The sequence below is a fragment of the Cebus imitator genome, unplaced genomic scaffold (genome assembly GCF_001604975.1).
Source record: "Cebus imitator isolate Cc_AM_T3 unplaced genomic scaffold, Cebus_imitator-1.0 Scaffold118, whole genome shotgun sequence".
Classification (NCBI taxonomy): Eukaryota; Metazoa; Chordata; class Mammalia; order Primates; family Cebidae; genus Cebus; species Cebus imitator.
This window is the reverse complement of record NW_016107433.1, coordinates 1941651-1962247: the sequence shown is the minus strand read 5'-3', so window position 1 is coordinate 1962247 and position 20597 is coordinate 1941651. Positions and strand designations below refer to the sequence as shown.

The window sequence follows — 20597 nt, the reverse complement described above, 5'->3', positions numbered from 1 at the left end:
CCAGGATGGTCTCGATCTCTTGACCTTGTGATCCACCCGCCTCGGCCTCCCAAAGTGCTGGGATTACAGGCGTGAGCCACCGCGCCCGGCCCGAATCCATTGGATTCTAATAGGCAAGGATAGAAATGGGAAATAGGCAAGGTAGCAAAATATTCTGGTGGGGGGTGAAAGGTGATGAATTTAGATTTTAGGTATACATATGAACTATGTGACTTCTGAGAAGGAAACAAAGTCATCATCACACAAATAAGGAATACTTCTGAGTCTACTGCATAGAATAAAGAGCTGCAACTAGCAGGAGGGAGGCACCCTGTTAAGGAGGTAACAGAAAAAGGAAGCTAGGCAGGTTCCTTAAGGCAGAGTCACTTAGGGGAAAAAGCAAGAAAAGCCAAAGACCTAAAGCTAAGAAGCACTTAACAGGCAAGGAACTGGGATAGCAGGAAACTACAGGAACCGTGGAGCGAGGTAATGAGTCAATTCAGCATGAACGTGAGACGGAAGAAAGATGGTGGTGAGGCATGGAATCTGAAGGCAGGTTATGAGGGGAGGGAGAATGAAGGAAGCTGTGGGTGTTTCCTACAAGTCTGGGGCTTCTGACAGTGAAAGCAGCAAGATTAAACAAGGAAGAGATGGGGAGTTCAATACAAGGAAGAGATATGAGAGTTCGATTCCGAATGAGTAACAGAAGGGATCTCTAATTAACAAAGAGAATCAGAGGCCGCCAGAGGAAAAATAAACCAGCAAGAGCTGAAACACCTTTTGGAAGAGGAGAGACCTACAAGGTGTCAGCCAGGCAATGGCTTCAGCCTCTTATGCAGATCTAGGCGATCCCAAGCCAGCTGCAGGAGGGTACTTCTCCCTCCCTAAGTTGTGCCATTATCTGCATTCATTCCTAACACCTGACTCTCACTCATTTACCTGGACAGAAAGGTCTTTGGATTTCTCCCTCTGATATCCATGGCTCTTCTCCTTGCTCCAATTTGAAGATCACCTCTGGCTTGGAAACTTGATATCCTGCTCATGGGTAAATACACAAGATTTGGTTGTTTGTGCAAGTGGACAAAGAACCCTCCTAAGGACAAGTCAGTACTAGTCCTTGATCCTCAGGAACTCTGAAGGAAAAAAAAGGTGCAACTTAAGGAGTCATGCAATCAAATTGCCTATTTCCAGTTCTGTAAAATAAAGGCCTTTTACCTAAAGAGCAGGCTCAAAACCCCATAAAGCTGGGTCCCCATGAGATTAACAAGCTCTGATCCCTGAGCACCCTGCTCACAGTTACCTACACTCTGGGCACCACCACTACAGCAACCAAGGAAGGAAAGACCCAACAGCAGGAAAGACACTCAGAGAAGTGGTCCTTACCAAGAGAAACCAGGTGGCTATAGTTCTCCAGCATCACATCCCTGTATAAGCTCCTCTGAGCAGGGTCGACGTGGTACCATTCTTCCTGGGTGAAGTCCACAGACACATCTTTGAATGTCACTGATTCCTGTAAGATCACATTCCTGCTCAACTGGGGATCAACCCCACAAATGTTCCACGGCAACGCTGGGAACATACTATAGGATCTATCAGAAATGGCGATCACACATTTGTTAGACTGAGGAGGCAATATTGGGTTATATAAACTCACTGTTTACATAATTGTGTAAAGAATCTAGTATGTCAGGCAGGAAAGCTATGGGCAATTTGTCCTGCAAACCTGTATCCCTACCTAGCTATCTTCTTGGTTTCCTTCAAAGCCAAGCCTTTTTATACAACATCAATTCCTTGTTGCCCATTCACTTTCTCTGTTACAAAATCCAAATACAGTAGGCAGTAAAAAGTGATAACTCTCCTTTACCCCATAACCAATCCCAGTTTACTTTCCAGAAATAACTCTTAATAGTTTGGTATAATCACAAAGTCCCTTGTCCATGTTTTTTAACACCTCACCCAACCACTCAATCATACTCATACCTTAACACAGAATCCTGTTTTATGGAACACCATACATATTGTTTTACAACTTGCTTTTTGCATTTAGCTATGTATTCTGGAGATCTTTGCACAGTGGAATAATTTCTTCTTATTGAACTGCTTCATAGTACTCTATAGAACAGCTGTACCACACGTACCCACTGCTTAAAACCAACAGCACCTCACTGTATTAAGAATAAAATGCAGCAGGGCATGGCGGTTCACTCCTGTAATCCCAACATTTTGAGAGGTCAAGGCCAGTAGATCATTTGAGCCTATTCACCTCCTATTCACAGGAGCCCAGGAGTTTGAAATCAGCCTGAGCAACACAGTAAAACCCCATCTCTACAAAAGATAAAAAAATTAGTCTGGTGTGGTGGTGTGTGCCTATAGTCCCAGCTACTCAGGAGGCTAAGCTGGGAGGATCACTTTGAGCCTAGGAGGCGGAGGTTGCAGTGAGCCATGATCATGCCATTGTACTCCAGCCTGGATGATGGAGTGAGACCGTCTCAAAAAAAAGAAAGTAAAGTGCAATTCCCTCATGGCTCACTAGACTGTCACATGCTGATCTTGATATTCCTTGACTACATCAAACTTGTTCCCACCCCAACCCTTTTGTGATTCCCTAGCCTCCTACATCTCTACATGGTTGACAACTAGTTACCAGTTATTCTGGCATCATCTCAAGCATGACCTCCTTGGAAAGGCTGTCTTAGCACCTCCACTATCCATCACGTTACGTGTTTAATTTTCCTACTAGTCCAGTTATCTCACTGCCTAATTCTTTTAACCTGAACTCAAGAATGTAACAGATTCTGATAGAAAGGACACTTGTGCTTCTAGCAACAACTGGAGATGAGCTTATTACCTTATTGTTTGTCTCCCCACTGTAAGCTCCAGGGGACAGAGACTTTATCTGTCTTGATCACAGTTACATGCCTGATACCTAGAACAATGCCCAGCACATAGCGGGCGCTGGAAAAATACTTGCTGAATCAATGAACCAATCCATGTTAACAGGTACTGAGATTCTTTCCAGTATTCTGCTATTACAAACAATACTGTAATAAATATTCTTTGGGTGAACATGCTAGCATTTCTCCAGACTTGCTAGCTAGAATTAGAAAGGCTAGGTCAAGGGTCTTTCACGGCTTCTTACCCTACTCCAATCACTTCTTCCACCATCCCATGGACACGTGGCTGGCTGAAGTGCCCCATGCCTCCCAATTGTCAGTTCTGATGCTTGCGGGCTGATTGTCTAGCATCACTTGGCCTTGTTAAACCATGAGTCACCTGTGACCATGGCCTCCTTGAGCTATGTCCTTTTGTGGAGTGCAGTGGCACAATCATGGCTCACTGCAGCCTCGATTACCTGAGTTCAAGTAATCCTCCTACCTTAGCCTCCAGAGTAGCTGGGACCATGGGCATCTGCTACCACATCTGGCTAATTCCTGGTTAGACTTCTGTCTCAGAGTATGTAATAAAGTATGGTAAAGACAATTAGTGTAAAAAGACATTGAAAGCAGAGCTGAGTTAGCTGGAGCAGGGAGGAAAGGTTTCACGGAGGCTTCAGCTTTATTCTGTACTCTTCTCCTGTTTGCTTAGCTATAGCTGAACTGGATTCACTCAAATTCCTCAAGGGTATCATTCTCTCCTCCTATTTCCCATAGCTAATTCCATTTCATACTTCAGGTGCTGGTTAGCAGATCTGCAGTGAAGTCTTCTGATCTCCCACTGGAGAGTCAGCCTCCCTATCATGTGCTTTAAACCACTCTGGCACACCTACATTATTCAAAGAAACCTACTCTATTTAAAACCTATCTATTTAATGCATGTTTTCCTAGTTAGATGATACACATTATGAGGGCAGGTATAATACTTACATTATAAGGACAGGGATAATACTTTTAGCTGTTTTTTAAAATTCTACAATACCATTGCCCAACAAGTGCCTGACTCACAGTAGACATCTGTTTCCTGAATGTGGTGAGCCTTAAGGAGATGGATGAAATTTGATTATTAAAGAAGGCAAGTGTGGCCCCTTTACTGAGTGAGGTGCATGACCATATCCTCACACCATAGTGCCTCCTCTGCCCCATATTCCTGCTCAATACTTGGCTGTGTTCCTGCAGGAACAGGGCAGGGTTGAAACAGAGGCCATTTTTCTGACCAAGGTTAGAGATCTGACTGACTAGGTATTTACGAGGTGGCTGGCTTTACTATATATACTGTGGCCAACTAAAAATGCAAAAGAAAAACACTGCAGTCCTTGAATACGGTTCAGTTTATTTTAAAAGCGTTATTTATTAGAGCACAATATGAGACGATACACAGTAAGGTGAGGTGCTGCAGGCGCTCAAAGCAGGAAAGAGCGGGAGAGGGAGGGAACACTTTAAGGTAGGCTCTGTACCGGGTCCTAAGAGGTAAGTGCCATTTGCATGGAAGAAGAAAATGTGGGAATCCAATCCAGGGATTGGGTAGCTTGCGAAGGGAGGCTGGTCTTGGTAGAGGCATGGCTAGGAAAGACAAAGGGGTTGGACCAGCCATTTTGAGGTAGGTGGTAAGAAGTCAAATCTCCTTCCCATTGCCTACTCTGCCCTCTAGACATATTGTCTCTTTGGTTTAGTTACAGTCATCACCCAACTAGGACTCCTTTGCTTAACTGGTTCCTCATATTTAACATAGGTTAAATATGAGGTTTCTTTTGTTTTGTTTAATAGAGATGGGGTCTCGGTATGTTGCCCAGGCTGGTCTCAAACTCCTGGGCTCAAGTGATCTTCCCACCTCGGCTTCCTAAAGTGCTGAGATTACAAGTATGAGCCTCTGAGCCTGGATGGCCTCTCGGTTTCATTCTGCTTTCCCAAACAGTCTGCACTCACGGTGAAGAACGTGCTGACCAGCAAGCAAACCTCTGCTCCAAGTCATTCATTATTTCTTGTCTTGAGAAGACCACCACTGGCCTCTGTTCTTTAACTCTTGATTCCAACCCCTTTTTTTCTCTGGGCACTATCAGAGTCACTTCAAAACACAAATTTGATCATGTTCACAAATGCTTCACTGCTGCCGGGTGTAGTGGCTCATGCCTGTGATCCCAGCACTTTGGGAGACTGAGGCGGGCAGATGGATCACCTGAGGTAAGGAGTTGGAGACCAGTGTGACCAACATGGCGAAATCCCATCTCTACTAAAAACATAAAAGTTAGCCAGGTGTGGTGACAGGTGCCTGTAATCCCAGCTACTCAGGAGGCTGAGGCAGGAGAATCACTTGAACCTGGGAGGTGTAGGCTGCAGTGAGCCGAGAACGCACCACTGCACTCCAGCTTAGGCAACAAAGCAAGACTCAGTCTCAAAACACGCACACACCCTTCACTGCCTCCCAGCTTCTCTATTCCTGTCACCCTCACCCTAGTTGGTGTCATCATCTCTTACCTAGATTATTGCCACAAACTCCTAGTTCATCTCTCCTCTCACTCTTGCCCCACCACCCAAGTACATATTCCATATGACAACCAGAGAGATCTTGTGAAAACCTGCCAGACTGCTGGGCGCGGTGGCTCACACCTGTTATCCCAGCACTTTGGGAGGCTGAGGTGGGAGGCAGGAGTTCCTCATTGAAGGCCAGGAGTTCCAGACCAGCCTGGGCAACATAATGAGATCCCATCTCTTAACACACAACCATTTTTTTAAATTAGCTGGGCATGGTGGCTTGCGTCTGTGGTCCCGGCTACTTGGAGGGCTGAGACAGGAGGATTGCTTGAGACTGGGAGTTTGAGGCTACAGTGAGCCATGATGATGCCACTGCTTTCTAGCCTGGGTGACAGGGCAAGCAAAACAAAACAAAGAAAGAATCTGCCAGATCAAGTCACCTCTGTTTCAAGGGCTCCAGTGGCACCCTGATTCATTCCAAGTTAAGCCAAAGTCTTTATAGCTGCCTATAGGCCCCTCACAATCTGGGTGCCAGCTAGTTCCCTGACTTCACCTCAAGCCTCCTCCCCTGCCTGCAGCTCTCCCCTGCACCCACCCCGCCCTCCTTCTAATTCCTGGAAGACACTAAACCTATTTCCTCCTCAGTGCCTGTGTTCTGCCTGTTCCCTCGACTTGACAGCCTCTTCCTGCATGTATGCCTGTGGTTCCCCACTCACTGGCTTCAGCTCTTTTGTTCAAATGTCACCTCATCAGAGCAACCTTCCCTCACCATCCTACATAAAATAGCGCCCCATTGAATAGTCTCACTTTTTTTTCATAGCCTTTGCCATCTGACATATCATATGTCTGTTTACAGTCTGTATCCCACAGCAGAATGTAAACCCCAAGAGAGCAGGAATACTATTTATTTTCTTTACTGTTAAATCTCCATTGCCCAGAACAGACCTAGCATGTAGTAGGTACTCCACAAATATTTAATACATTTTTCTTTTGAGACAAGGTCTTGCTCTGTTGCCCGGGCTTGAGTGCAGTAGCACAATCATAGCTCACTAAAGCCTCGACCTTCGAGGCCCAAGCAATCTTCCCGTTTCAACCTCCTAAGAGGCTGGGACCACAGGTGTGCACTACCATGCCTGGCTAATTTTTTAAATTTTTGTAGAGACAGCGTTTCTCTATGTTGCCTTGACAGGGAAACCACCGGCCTCTGTTTTTAACTCTCGATTCCAAAACCTTTTTTTCTCTGGGCACTATCAGAGTCACTTCAAAACATAAATTTGGTCATGTTCACAAATGCTTATACTTGTAATCCCAGCACTTTGGGAGACTGAGGCGGGCAAATGGATCACCTGAGGTCAGGAGTTGGAGACCAGTGTGGCCAACATGGCGAAATCCCGTCTCTACTAAAAATATAAAAATTAGCCAGGTGTGGTGACAGATGCCTGTAATCCCAGCTACTCAGGAGGCTGAGGCAGGAGAATCACTTGAACCTGGGAGGTGTAGGTTGCAGTGAGCCGAGATCACACCACTGCACTCCAGCCTAGGTGACAGAGCAAGACCCTATCTCAAAACACGCACGCACGCGTATAGGCGTGTGTGCGTGCACACACACACACACCCTTCACTGCTGGTCTTGAACTTACGGGCTCAAGCAATTAACCTGCCTCAGCCTCTCAAAGTGCTGGGATGACAGGTGTTAGCCACTGTGCCTCACCCACAAATATTTAATAAATATTTGTCTTGATTAAAACTTAGATTCTTCAGTGTGAGCTTCAGAGCCCTTCATGGCCTAGTACCCCGGCTACCTCCACAGCCCCACTCTGGCTTCTCCTCCCCTCAGACACTAACATTTGGCCGTGCAAAAGAGTGCTCCCGTAACCAGAATGCTCTTTCACCTCGGCAAGCATTGCTTCAAGAGCTCAGCCTTTCTTCGTCAGCCTGGCTAAGACTTACTCTTCACTCTTCACCAAGATTTGGTCAAGTTCTCTGCTCTGGGGCCCTATTCGTACCCCAGGTCTGGGCTGTGTCCTCCTCCCATCCCAGCAGCTCTCCTCCCTGGGCCTCTCTCTAGCACAGCTCCTAAGACACTACTGTTACCTAGTGATCACTCCTACCAAACTGTGCTCCTAGAGGGTCATTCATGACCTTGACTGAGGCACCTTCAAATCTCCAGAGGCCAGAACCAGTTTGGTATATAAAAGACAATCAGGCCAGGCACGGTGGCTTACACCTGTAATCCCAGCACTTTGGGAGGCTGAGGTGGGCGGATCACCTGAGGTCAGGAATTCAAGACTAGCCTGGCCAACATGGCAAAACCTTGTCTCTACTAAAAATACAAAAATTAGCTGGGTGCGGCGGCGGGCACCTGTAATTGCAGTTACTTGGGAGGCTGAGGCAGGAGAATCATTTGAACCCGGGAGGCAGAGGTTGCAGTGAGCCAAGATCACACCAGTGTACTCCAGCCTGGGTAACAAGAGCGAAACTCCATCTCAAAAAAAAAAAAAAGACAATCAAAAGTTTGCTAGAGTAAACAGGTAAAATGTACTCTGAGATGCTTGGTGGAAGTTAGTCGCTCTGAGTCAGATCAACCTCAGGGCATTCTCTTGCTGTAGTCATACCTTGAACCCTAATAAATGATTCAGTAACACCTTGCAGACAGCTCATCCTTCTTCCAAATATAACAGGACTTCATCATCAACCCCTTTTAAAAACTAAGTTATTAAGAAGTATCACATGTTCCCTTTCCTCATGCTGACAAACAAGGACCTTGGCCAAATGGTGGAGCCCATAGCAATGAACTAAGAACAGCATACACTAAGCTGAGAAGACTCAATTCCATGGGCTCCTAAAAAGCTCGACAATGAATAAATGCATAATATCTTTAAGGAGATCTCACACCTCCTGGAGATCCAATTACCTCATCAATAACATGACTTCCCTGAACTAGAGAAATAGTTTATGAGCAGATGGGGTAAAAGGGCACTTCCAGAAGGGACATGTGCAAATACAGAGTTTGTCCAATTAGAAAACATCACATATACTGAATACAGTGTGGTGTCCCCAGTCAGTGCCCTCTAATACCAGTCCGATCATAGTTTTAATAAGCTGAGAGTTGACAGCGTTAACTAACAAGGGAGTACAGACAGAAGAAATATCACTGTCAACCTTTGCACACACTGAGATTCTTAACTGCATCACCATCTGCAGTATTCCAGACTGGAAACCTGGACACCTATAATCCCAGCTACTTGGGAGGCTGAGGAAGGAGAATCACTTGAACCCAGGAGGCAGAGAGGTTGCAGTGAGCCGAGATCACAACATTGCACTCCAGCCTGGGCAACAAGAGCAAAACTCCATCTCAGAAACAAACAAACAAAAGAGATCAACTGTATTTTGAAAAACTTATGCAATGTAACCAAATGGGATTTTATCCCAGCATTATGTATAATAGTAAAAATTTTAGAAACAACCTAAATGTTCTATGAGAAATGGCTAAACAAATTTTGGTACATTCATACAAAGCAATATTATACAGTCATTAAAACTGATTTTAAACAACAACATGAAAAGAATCCTCATAAAACTGATAGGAAGTTTAAAATATGTTATAATGTAAAATGTTTAAGGGGAAAAACATGCCTGAGAAAAGGAAATTCCTCAAAACAAATACAGAGGTCCTAAGGAAGAGGGATCATAAATGTCTTTTTTCTATTAAAAAGCTTAGATTATTAAGCAATTAATACCTAGAATATAGAGAGCACTTCTAAAAATCAACCAAAAATAAAAAAATCCAAAAATGGGCAAGGAACTTGAATAAATATTTTTCCAAAGAAGATATACAAAGATGCTCAAAATCATTAATTACTAAAGCAATGCAAATCAAAACTACAATGAGATAGATACCACCTCACACATATTAGGATGGCTACTATCAAGAAAAAAACAGAAAATAACAAGTGTTGGGGATGTGGAGAAATTGGAACCCTTTGTGCACTGCCATTAGGAGTGTAAAAAGGTACCACTGCTTTGGAAAACAGTATGGTGGTTCCTGAAAAAAATTAAACACAGAAGCCGGGCCCAGTGGCTCATGTCTTTGGGAGGCCGAGGTGGGTAGATCACCTGAGGTCAGGAGTTCAATACCAGCCTGACAAACCTGGAGAAACCCTGTCTCTACTAAAAATACAAAAAAAATTAGCTGGGCCTGGTGGCATATGCCTGTAATCCCAGCTACTTGGGAGGCTGAGGCAGGATAATCACCTAAACCCAGGAGGTGGAGGTTGTGGTGAGCCAAGATCATGTCATTGCTCCAGACTGGGCAACAAGAACGAAACTCCATCTCAAGGAAAAAAAAAATTAAACATAGAATTACCATATGACACAGCATTTCCACTTCTGGGTATATAAGCAAAAAAATTGAAAGCACAGTCTCAAAGAGATATTTGTACCCCCACATTTAATAGTTCAATGCCTCATGTTCATGTTCAGTACCATAGCAGCATTACTCACAATAGCTAAACATGGAAACAACCCAAATGTCCAACAACAGATAAATGGATAAGCAAAATGGAATTGTATTTAGCCTTAGGAAGGCTTTTATTTTAAAGCATCATATTCAGGCTTTAAAAGAAAGGAAATTCTGATATATGCTATGACTTAGATGAATCTTGAAGACATTATAATAAGTGAAATAAGCCAGCCACGAAAAGATACATACTGTATGATTCTGGCTGTATGTGGTGGCTCACACCTGTAATCCCAGCATTTTGGGAGGCCAAGGCAGGCGGATTGCAAGGTCAGGAGATCAAGACCATCATGGCCAACATGGTAAAACTCCATCTCTACTAAAAATACAAAAATTGGCTAGGTGTTGGAATTGACTGGGCGTGGTGGCATGTGCCTAGGGTCCCAGCTGCTCAGGGGGCTGAGGCAGGGGAATCACTTGAACTAGGGAGGCAGAGGTTACGGTGAGCTGAGGTTGTGCCACTGCATTCCAGCCTGGCGGCAGAGTGAGCCTCCATCTCAAAAAAAACAAAACAAAACAAAACAAAAACAGTGAAACCCCATCTCTACTAAAAATACAAAAAATTAGCCAGGCATAGTGGTGTGTGCCTGTAATCCCAGCTACTAGAGAGGCTGAGGCAGGAGAATCGTGTGAACCCAGGAGGCAGAGGGTGCAGTGAGCCAAGATTGTGCCATTGCACTCTAGTCCAGGCGACAGTGAGACTCTGCCTCAAAAAAATAAATAAAATAGAAATTTAAAAAATAAATTAAAGTAATACAACACAGAAAAGTAAGGAAAATTATCTTATTTTTGAAGCAGTTCTTAGGGGAACAGGTTTGACATCCTAAAGACAAATTTTCTTAAAACTGTTCAGTGTGAATCATGTTGTTTCATGCAATCATTTTATCAGAAAATAAAATGGAGTCACTATGACTGGAAAATATAATTTGTGCTACATTAGGAGCAGAAAGCATAAAATTGATGCTTGGGCTTAAGTGGTTATGAATGTTCATGTTACCTCAGGTCTGATCTGGGCAAGGGGTTGAAGGGAAGAGTCAAATTGCCATACTCTACAGGAGCTCAAAGGCTGGTGCAGAGAAGGCTGGGTAAACACACCACTCCACTTCACGTAAGAACAGTACTATAATAGGTGTGCACAGGTGCTACGGGCACGCACAGGATGGGTACCTAACCTTACCCAGGGGATCTGAGCTGAGGTTTTTTTTTTGACCACCTCTTGTCAGCTCAGGCCGAAGCTGAGAAAGGGAACCTCTGGACAGAGGGAGCTCAGATATCCTTGACCACAAACATCCTGACCTGATTTAGCAAGTGGCCTGGCTTCCCCTGGTGGCCCAGGAGCATCTTGCCTGAGTTTGGGTGACCTAAGCCCGGTTTTGCTGGGTCTGTTCACCCTGATGATCTAACCACAGAGGTTTTGGGATCTGGAGTTAACAGAGACCAGGCTCTGACCCCTCCTCTCCATTTCCTCTCTATCAAGGAAATATCTTCTCTAACATGAAGACATCTGGTCTCCATATGTAGCATCTTTCTTATAAAATGTCCCTCATTTCTCTTTTCTTTCTGTTTTATTTATTTATTTATTTTTTGAGATGGGATGTCTCTTTGCTGCCAGGCTGGAGTGCAGTGGTGCAATCATAGCTCACTGTAGCCTCAAACTCCTTAGCTTAAGTGATCCTCCCACCTCAGCCTCCCAAGTAGCTAGGACTATAGGTGTGTGTGCCACCACACTCAGCTTAAAACTTCCCTCATTTCTTACTGTTCTGGTGGCTTCAGCTTTAAGAATGGCAAATGCCTTTTTTGTTTCCTAACTAAAAATGTAGTACACGTGTGATGAAGAAAAGGCAAGCCGGTGCGGTGGCTCACACCTGTAATCCCAGCACTTTGGGGGGCCAAGGCAGGTGGATCACTGATTTGAGGTCAGAACTTTGAGACCAGTGAAACCCCATCTCTAGTAAAAATACAAAAAATTAGCTAGGTGTGGTGGCACATACCTGTAATCTCAGCTACTCGAGAGGCTGAGGCAGGAGAATTGCTTGAACCAGGGAGTCGGAGGTTGCGGTGAGCTGAGATCGCACCACTGCACTTCAGCCTGGTGACAGAACAAGACTCCATCTCTCTTGTTTTTTGTTGTTGTTGTTGTTTTAGAACAAAGTAGACACTTGGCATTCAATTTTTTTTTTTTAAAGAGACGGGGTTTCACCATGTTGGCAGGCTGGTCTCAAACTCCTAACCTCAGGTAATCTACTCCTAACCTCAGGTGATCTACCTGCCTTGGCCTCCCAAAGTGCTAGGATTACAAGCGTGAGCCACCCCACCTGGCTGACTCCATCTCAAAAAAAAAAAGGCAAATGAAAATACGTAATGTTTACATAGATACAGCTCCTAATGATCCTATAGATACATAGCTATATCTATGTAAACATTCTAAGTGTATCCTGGCTCCTCCATCTCTGCTTCCAGTCCCATCCCGCTTCAGGTGGAGCCAGTTCCGGTATCTGCTAACTATGCTCAGGGGAAAGGTCCCACTCATCAAGACACCTCTCCAAAGGAACTATATTATCAAACGTAATATCAACCTTTTTCTCCTAGGATTCATCATTCATGGCAATCTTTAAATCTAAGAAGTCGTATTAGTTCCCTGCCCAAAATCATCAGCTCAAGCTACACTGGCCTCTTTGCTGCTCCTTGAATACACCAGACACACATCCTGCTGCTAAGACTGTTCCCTCTGCCCAGAGCATTCTTCTCTTAGACATCCACTGCCTCATCTCCTTCAAGTCCACTCAGATGTCACCATCTCAGTAAGGATAAGGCTTGCCCTGACCACATCATTTTAAATTGCACCCCTACTACAAGGCCCCCACCTCCTCACTCAATCCCCCTTATGTTTCTCCACCTTTTTTCCCTCTTGAGATACTACTGCCTCCTAGGATACCATACAATTTACTTATTTACTGAGTTCTTCTGTCTGCTCTCTGTAGAATGTAAGCTCCTTAAGAGCAGAGTCCTTTCTCATTTTGTTCACTAAAGTATCCCAACTGCCTAGAAAAGTGCCTGACACATCATAGGGCTCAATGACTATCAAATGAATGAGTAGATGAATGAATGATGAATGGATGAATGAGTTATAAGGCCAAAAAGAAAAAAGTCCAAACTCCTTCCATTCTCCTCTACCCACTGCCAGCAGCCCACAGCTGATGTTACACAAAACAATGCTTTAATGAATATGCACCCATCTTCTTGCCTCCCAACTCCCCTGACCCACCAAGTCAATCAGCTCTCCCCTCTCCCCTTTTGTTTCGTTTTGTTTTTTTGAGATGGAGTCTCACTCTGTTGCCCAGGCTGGAGTGCAGTGATTGGATCTCAGTTCACTGCAACCTCTGCCTCCCAGATTCAAGCGATTCTCCTGCCTCAGCCTCCCAAATAGGGATTACAGGTGCCTGTCATCATGGTCGGCTAATTTTTGTATTTTCAGTAGAGACAGTTTTTCACCATGTTGGCCAGCCTGGTCTCGAACTCCTGACCTCAAGTGATCCGCCTGGCTTGGCCTCCCAAATTGCTGGGATTACAGTCCCCTTTTGTTTTCACCTGCTTAGTTTCTGTTCCTATTCAAAGGTGACAGCTCCACTGACTCCTTCCCACTGGCAGAATGTCCTGGCTCCTCTCTTAACTCCCAGCAGCCTCTGGACCTCATCAACAACACTTGGCACCAGCTCTCATGCTCTACTTGTGCAGGAGACTGTCTGCTCCCACTAAATTAACTTGCCAGTTAAGTAGTCATAGGACTCATTATTCATCTTTGTATTCTCCTGAGGGCGATGCTCAGAGAAGGGGAATCACTGCTAAAGGGAAATTTCTGCCTGAAAAGCCCCATTTAGGACCAGTGTTTGTTCTGTCCTTCATCTCCGGTTATCATCTGCACCCTGAGTTAAATAACCCACATGGACATCAGGCCATTCCATGAGAAAGCAACTGAGCCAGAGTGCTTAGGGAATACACTTTGAAAAGTAAAGTTTAGAGTGGTCCTTAAAATTCACTGCTCAGATATGAATCCACTTTTGCCACTAAAAAGGTATCCTCCCATTATGGAAAAGACCAGAATCCCTGATGAGGTGTTAAGTCATCTAATTCTCACAGCCTATGGAAGACACTTTAAAGGAGATAATAATCATGATATGCTCTGGCTCTCCTCAGATCAAATAACTGTCTTGTTTTAGTAATGCAAGGTGTCTTACTCCTTAAGGCGCATCCCTATAAAACAGAAACATATAATAAGAAATTTACATATAAAGGCAGCCCACTGTGGTGGTAGCTCATGCCTGTCATCCCAAAACTTTGGGACGCTGAAGCGAGCAGATCATTTAGCTCAGGAGTTCAGGACCAGCCTGGTGAACCCCATCTTTACAAAAAATACAAAAATTAGGCCGGGCGTGGTGGCTCATAACTGTAATCCCAGCACTTTGGGAAGCCGAGGTGGGCAGATCACTTGAGGTCAGGAGTTGGAGACCAGCCTGGCCGACATGGTAAAACTCTGACTCTACTAAAATACAAAATTAGCCAGGTGCGGTGGGTGTGCCTATAATCCCAGTTACTAGGGAGGCTGAGGTAGGAGAATCACTTGAACCCAGGAGGTGGAGGTTGCAGTGAGCTGAGATCATGCCACTGCACTTCAGCCTGGACAACAGAATGAGACTGTGTCTCAAAAAATAAAATAGAATAAACAAAAAATACGAAAATTAGCTGGGCATGGTGGCGTGTACCTGTAGTCCCAGCTATTCAGGAGGCTGAGGCAGGAGATTGCTTGAGCCCAGGTGGCAGAGGTTGCAGTGTGCCAAGATCATGCCACTGTACTCCAGCCTGGGTGACAAAGAGAGACCTTATCTTAAAAACAAAAACAAAAAACCATGATGTATAGTATGCTTAATTTACTGTAAACTGCTTTTAAAGGACATTACTAAGTTGGTAGTTTTTTTGTTGTTGTTGTTGTTGTTTTTTGAGACAGAGTCTCAAATTCCCGGGCTTAAACAATCCTATTGCCTCAGCTTCCCAAAGTGCCAGAATTACAGGTGTAAGCCACTGTACCTAGCAACCTGGTATTTTTATTTGGATTGATCTTGATGTCTCACACACCTAGCAACTACAATCGGTCATTTTTCCTTAATCCTAAAGAGTGTAGATTCAAATATTCAGATACCATCTGGATCTTGATGTATTTTCACCGATATGTAAATCAATGTAAATCAACCTTAGAGTTGTGATGCTTCTAGAAAATGGCCCCTTCTGCCACAAGAATAAATGGGTTCCCGAATCAGCCTCATATTAATTAAGGTGAAGGCTGGACTTCTGGGGGGAGGTGGTGTGCTCAATTACATTTTTGTTAAAGCAGAAATGGACACAAAAAGCTCTGGGAAAATCAGCTCTGGTTTTGTTTTTGGTTTTTATTTTGTTTTGTTTTTGCCTCCTTGCTGAAGAAAGCCCATCTCCAGCTTCTTCCTAGACATGTTCTGACCAGGCTTCTACAGCCCCTCACGGACTCTCTTAAGAGCCCTGAGTCAGAAGCTGGGGCTCCTCTCTCCTCACTCGCCGACAGTCACTTCCTCCTCTACAGTGTTCCATCCTGTCACCCCACTCTCTCTCCATTCCATATTGCTGAGTTCAAAAAACTGGTGTAGCACTCCGGATTCTCAAAACAGATACTTCCTAACGCATCCAATCTCAACTCCTCTCACAAGATCGCACCACACTCACCCCCCAGACCCCACAGCGCAGCCTGCCCCTTGGGAATCCCGTTCCCCGAAGACTGGGGTTTTGCAAGGCTAGGAGGCTCCGAGGGGGCGATACAGCTAAGCAAGGGAGCTGCCAGGCGGAGAACAATGACTGCTCCAAACACCCTCGGGGATGGGATGGATGGATGGGATGCCCAGGCAGTTAGAAACGCGTTGCTCACCTGGGGCGCGGCCGTCGGAGGCCTCGGGGCCATTCCTGCCTCGCCAGGGCCCGGCTTCGGGGCAGGAGCTGGGGAGAGAGGACAGGGCCCACTCACGCGGCTGCAACACCAACCCCACCCTACCCCGCCCCGCCTCCGCCCCTAAGCCACATCCCTAGCGGAGACGCAGGCGAGGACCGCGGACCCCGCCCGGGCCTGCAGCTCCCCATCCCCGAAACGAAAGGCGCAGCGGCCTCCCGGACACCCCCCTCCAGCCACGCCCAATCCCCTTCGCAGGGTGGTGGGCGAGGCCCGGCTGACACCCCCCAAACCCAGAAGGGGTGCCGCCCCGACCCGCGCACTCGGAATCACCGCCTCTCGGAGGGGGGGGCTCCGGATTTCACGACCTCCGGCCCACCCAGAGCCTCGGGCCAGCTCCTCCCGCCCCCGCCGCAGGCTCGGTTATCTCCAAATCTGATCTGCGGAGGGGCTGCCCGAAGGGGCCTCAGCTGCACGGGGGCCTGACAATGGCCGCAGCAGCAGGGCAAAGCCAGAAGTGCGCCTGCGCACGCGGTGCCTCGCTCCCGCAATCTCCGGGCCGCCTACGGCGCGCGAACTACACTTCCCAGAGGCCCCCGCGTGCGGGCCCCCGCAGAGGCGGCCTTCCAAGGCGAGTTAGGGACCCCTGCGAAGGTCGAGCGAGGCGGCCGGCGATGCTGAAGTGTGCGTGTGTCCATGTATTCCACAGTCACTGTGAGCCTCCTCTGTGCAGTGGGCTTGTTGCTAGCCGGGGAAGTGGGAAAGACCCTGCTTTCGGGGAGCAAGCGTATGACCCTTTGGACAAGGCTGACTATAAAAATGCAAACATATCCACAAGATAATGGTCCTGACTTATGCTGTAAGAGTGACACAGCAAGGGAGTGAGGCAGCGTCAGAGCGCGGGGCACTTGCAACTTCATCAAAAGGTAATTTCCATTTCTCATTTCAGAGAAAAGAGAAACTTCGAATAAATCCTTGGCCTCCTGAACAGTGTGCAAAGGCAGGCTGTGCTACTGCCGCGTTATTTCATTATTTGGTAGCCCCTTGTGCAGGATTTTGTGTTTGGGACAAGCCAACAGTGATGGAAATTTTCAACACAAAGATAGGTCAACTTTTAGATACAGCTTTAGGTTTATGTAATTATGTCTTATATATGACAGATATTCAGTCTACATTTCCTAGATTTCGGTTTGATTTCTTAACATTAGAGCATTGCATACCAACATGGTAGAAAATGACTGCAACAAAATGTTCCTGATGTCACACTGCTTTATCAAAGGTATGAACATTCAAAAATAAATGCTTTATGCCGGGCGCGGTGACTCATGCCTGTAATCCCAGCACTTTGGGAGGCTGAGGAAAGAGGAGCCCAGGAGTTAAAGACCAGCTTGGGCAACATGGCAAAACCCTGTCTCTACAAAAAATACAAACATTAACTGGTTGCAGTAGCAGGCACCTATGGTCGCAGCTACTTGGGGGCTGAGGTGGGAGGATCGTTTGAACCCGGAGCAGAGGTTGAGGTGGGATGTGATTGCACTGCAGCACTCCAGCCTGGGTGACAAAGCAAGACTCTGTCTCAAAAAAATAAATATAAAAATTAATGAATGCTTTCTATCACTGCTCTGTAGTCTGGGAGGCCTCTCTGAGGCAAGTGACTTAGTAGTTGCGACTTAAGAAGGCAACTGTGGGCCCAGCATGGTGGCTCATGCCTGTAATCCTACCACTTTGGGAGGCTGAGGTGGGTGGATCACCTGAGGTCAGGAGTTCAAGACCAGGCTGGCCAACATGGAGAAACCCTGCATGTACTAAAAATACAAAAATTAGCCAGGTGTGGTGGCCTTCCCCTGTAGTCACAGCTACTTGGGAGGCTGTAGCAGGAAAATCACTTGAACGTGGTAGGCAGAGGTTGCAGTGAGCTGCGATCACACCACTGCACTCCAGCCTGGGAGACAGATGGAGACTCTGTCTCAAAAAAAAAAAAAAAAAAAAAAAAAAAAAAAGGAGCTGCAGGTGCATAAGGGGGAAAGAATTACAGGCTGAAGGAACTGGAGGTGAAAAAGCTCTCAGGTGGGAACAAGCTTGGTGTGCTTAGAAACAGATGCCTAATGTATCTTAGCAGAGTGAGGGATAAGAGAGTGAGCAGGGCAGTGGTAGGGAAGGGAAGGTGGACTGGGGTTTGATGGAGCAAGGCTTTGGAGGTCGTGATGAGGGGTATAGATTTTACTCTGAGTGTGATGAGAGCCATTGGCTTAGTAACAGCAGTAGAGTCACTTATTACTATGAGAGAATAAAAGGAATTTTTCCTGTTGTCTCAGAATAGGTAACCAGGACTCAGAGTGAGTTGAGGATTAAGTTCTGCATTCTAAGGAAAGATGAAAACATTTGGGGTGAGAAATTCTCAGGTCTTAACAAAGAGGGCTAGGTGCTCAATTCTGAATTTGCCCTATTATTATTAACCATTGCCTCAATCCCACCCCTCTTTCCCAGGCTATATAAGAGTATGATCAGAAAGAAAAGGAAAAATCCCTACCCAGGCACGGTGGGTCACACTTGTAATTCCAACACTTTGGGAGGCTGAGGAGGGAGGATCACTTGAGCCCAGGAGTTCCAGACCATCCTGGGCAACATAGCAAGACCTTGTTTCTACAAAAAAAAAAAAACAAAAAAAAAACCAGACATGGTGGCGTGCCTGTAGTCCCCAGCTACTGGGGAGGCTGAGGTGGGAGGATCAGCTTGAGCTAGGGGAGGCTGAGGATGCAGTGAGCTGAGATCGTGCCACTGCCCTCCAGCCTGGGTGACAGAGCAAGACCCTCTCTCAAAACAAAGAAAAGAATTCCTCGGAAGAGCAAGCCTTCCACCTAGTGCAGAAGGCAGTGTTCACTCCCACTCCCACCTGAAGACGAATGTGAGAAAGGGAGGCACTCAAACATTGAGCCTACCCAGGAGAGAGGGGTTTTAAAAACTGCCCTATTACCTCTAAGAGAAAAGGAAAGAGAACAATGCTGTTCGTAAGGAAAGCAACCTGAATTTCCGCTGTTTATATAGAAAGTGGATGTACTAGAAAATAATTGGGCTTTAGCCCCCAGGGGAGAGGTATGCAGTTCACAACAGTAAGAGACTGCGGAATTAACTGGGTGTGAGAGGAGCTCACACCCAGTTGAAGATGGAAGAAAGCTGAAGCAGAGCTGGGTCTTCCAAGTCAGGTATCTATTGGTTTCCCCTAAGGAACTCACCAGATGCACTTCTGCTTCTGGGAGTGTGGCTCAGCAACTTTAATGCTGGATAAAATATTTTTAAAATCTTTTAAAATGTACTGATGAGCTAGAAAATTGGTAAGGAATACAGAAAGGCCAAAAACAAAACAAAATGAATAACTTAGAGTAGTAGGCAGAACACAGAACACTAGCTTTCATCTGGGAATCATTTGCCAAATGAGGCAAACTTGAGCTTTTTCTTTTTTTTTTTTTCTTCAGTCTCTGTAGAGACTGTCAAAAATTAAATTGCCAATGCCGAGTATATTTCAAGTCATTATGGCAGCGTATTCAGAAAAGTTTTCAATCAGCAATAATTGCGCCTCAGATAAACCTCACTGGTTACGATACTGCCATTGCATGAAGCTAAGAGCTTTGTTTTTCATAGTCCTGTAGGATGAGAGCCACGTGACAAAACCCAGACCCCATACAAAGTAGAGTATCTAATAGGAGATACTCCCCATGCTGCAATAAAAATTGGAACTCCATGGATGAATACTCCCATGGTAGAGACTGCAAGGTAAATTACCTTTTTCAAACTTTAACAATGAGTAGGGGGGCTCGTCATGGTGGATGTCTTCCCTGAGAATTTATAACCACCAGCTGGTTCCTATGTGGAATTACAGCCTGTATTCACAGTCCCTGAGTGGTCCAAAAACCTGCAAGCTGAGAATGTAGTTTAAATTGGTTCTTGGCTAACAGTGCTTCCAGGCATCTGGAAGAATCAAACATAAATCCAGTCTGGGAGGACTTACCTTCAGTTCAGGCTTCAAAGGACTTCCCCACATATAATCCCAAGAAATAGGAGCTCATAGTCATGAATCACAAACACAAAGCACATATAGAAAACATGGAACCATGAATGACAGGAAAAAAATAGTATAATAATATTTATAACAACCTCAAATATACAGAGTTGTCTGACACAGAATTTATAATACTATGTCTAATATGTTCCAAAAATCTATTTCAATAAACTAAATTTATTCATATGTCCATATGAATAAACCAAACTTTATTCATATGGACATATTAATAAAGAACAAGACTCTAAAATCTTAAGAATCAAATAGAATGTTAAAAATGAAAATCTTTAAGTTAAAAATGTAATGCACAAGGTTAACAATAGATTAGATGCAGCTGAAGAGAAAATTAGTGAATAGAAGGTCAATCTAGGAAATTATCCACAAATAGAGATGAAAAAAAAAAAAAAAAAAAAAAAAAAAAAAAAAAAAAAAAAAAAAAAGGAAAAGCAGAGAGCTATAACACATCTAATCTGGATTCCAGAAGAAGAAAAGAAGAGAATTGAGGCAATATTTGAAAAGATAAAGGCTGAAAATTTCCAGAACTGACAAAAGATATAAATTTAAAGATTCTGGAATCCTGACACTCCAAGCCAGATAAATAAATAAATTTACACTGAGACACATCCTAGTGAAACTGTAGAACACCCAAGAAGATCTTTAAAAACCTAGAGA

At 45.1% G+C, this 20597-nt stretch overlaps 1 protein-coding gene and 1 non-coding gene across 7 annotated transcripts in view; both read right to left on the bottom strand.

Moving 5' to 3' along the window:
• The window catches only part of ZFP90 (ZFP90 zinc finger protein), a 24804-nt gene extending 8340 nt beyond the window's left edge, over positions 1 to 16464 (bottom strand). Inside the window, exons 1-4 of one of the 6 annotated variants that reach the window (XR_001828348.2) lie at positions 16192 to 16389; positions 15851 to 15918; positions 1363 to 1489; positions 919 to 1112 (exon numbers count right to left, since the gene is read on the bottom strand). Coding sequence is in view for 4 of the 6 variants with exons in the window: in XM_017539317.2 (XP_017394806.1) it covers positions 919 to 1014; positions 1363 to 1489; positions 15851 to 15883 (256 nt within the window). In the remaining 2 variants the exon portion in view is untranslated. Of the gene's footprint in view, positions 1 to 918; positions 1113 to 1362; positions 1490 to 8613; positions 8633 to 15850; positions 15919 to 16191 lie in introns of those variants that run through there. The other 5 variants (XR_001828349.2, XM_017539317.2, XM_017539316.2 and 2 more) reach the window with 5 other exon arrangements.
• Positions 16465 to 19341: 2877 nt separating this feature from the next.
• Positions 19342 to 19487, bottom strand: LOC119472806. The gene has a single exon (XR_005201987.1). It is a non-coding gene; the product is annotated as a U4 spliceosomal RNA (small nuclear RNA).
• Positions 19488 to 20597: the final 1110 nt, after the last annotated feature.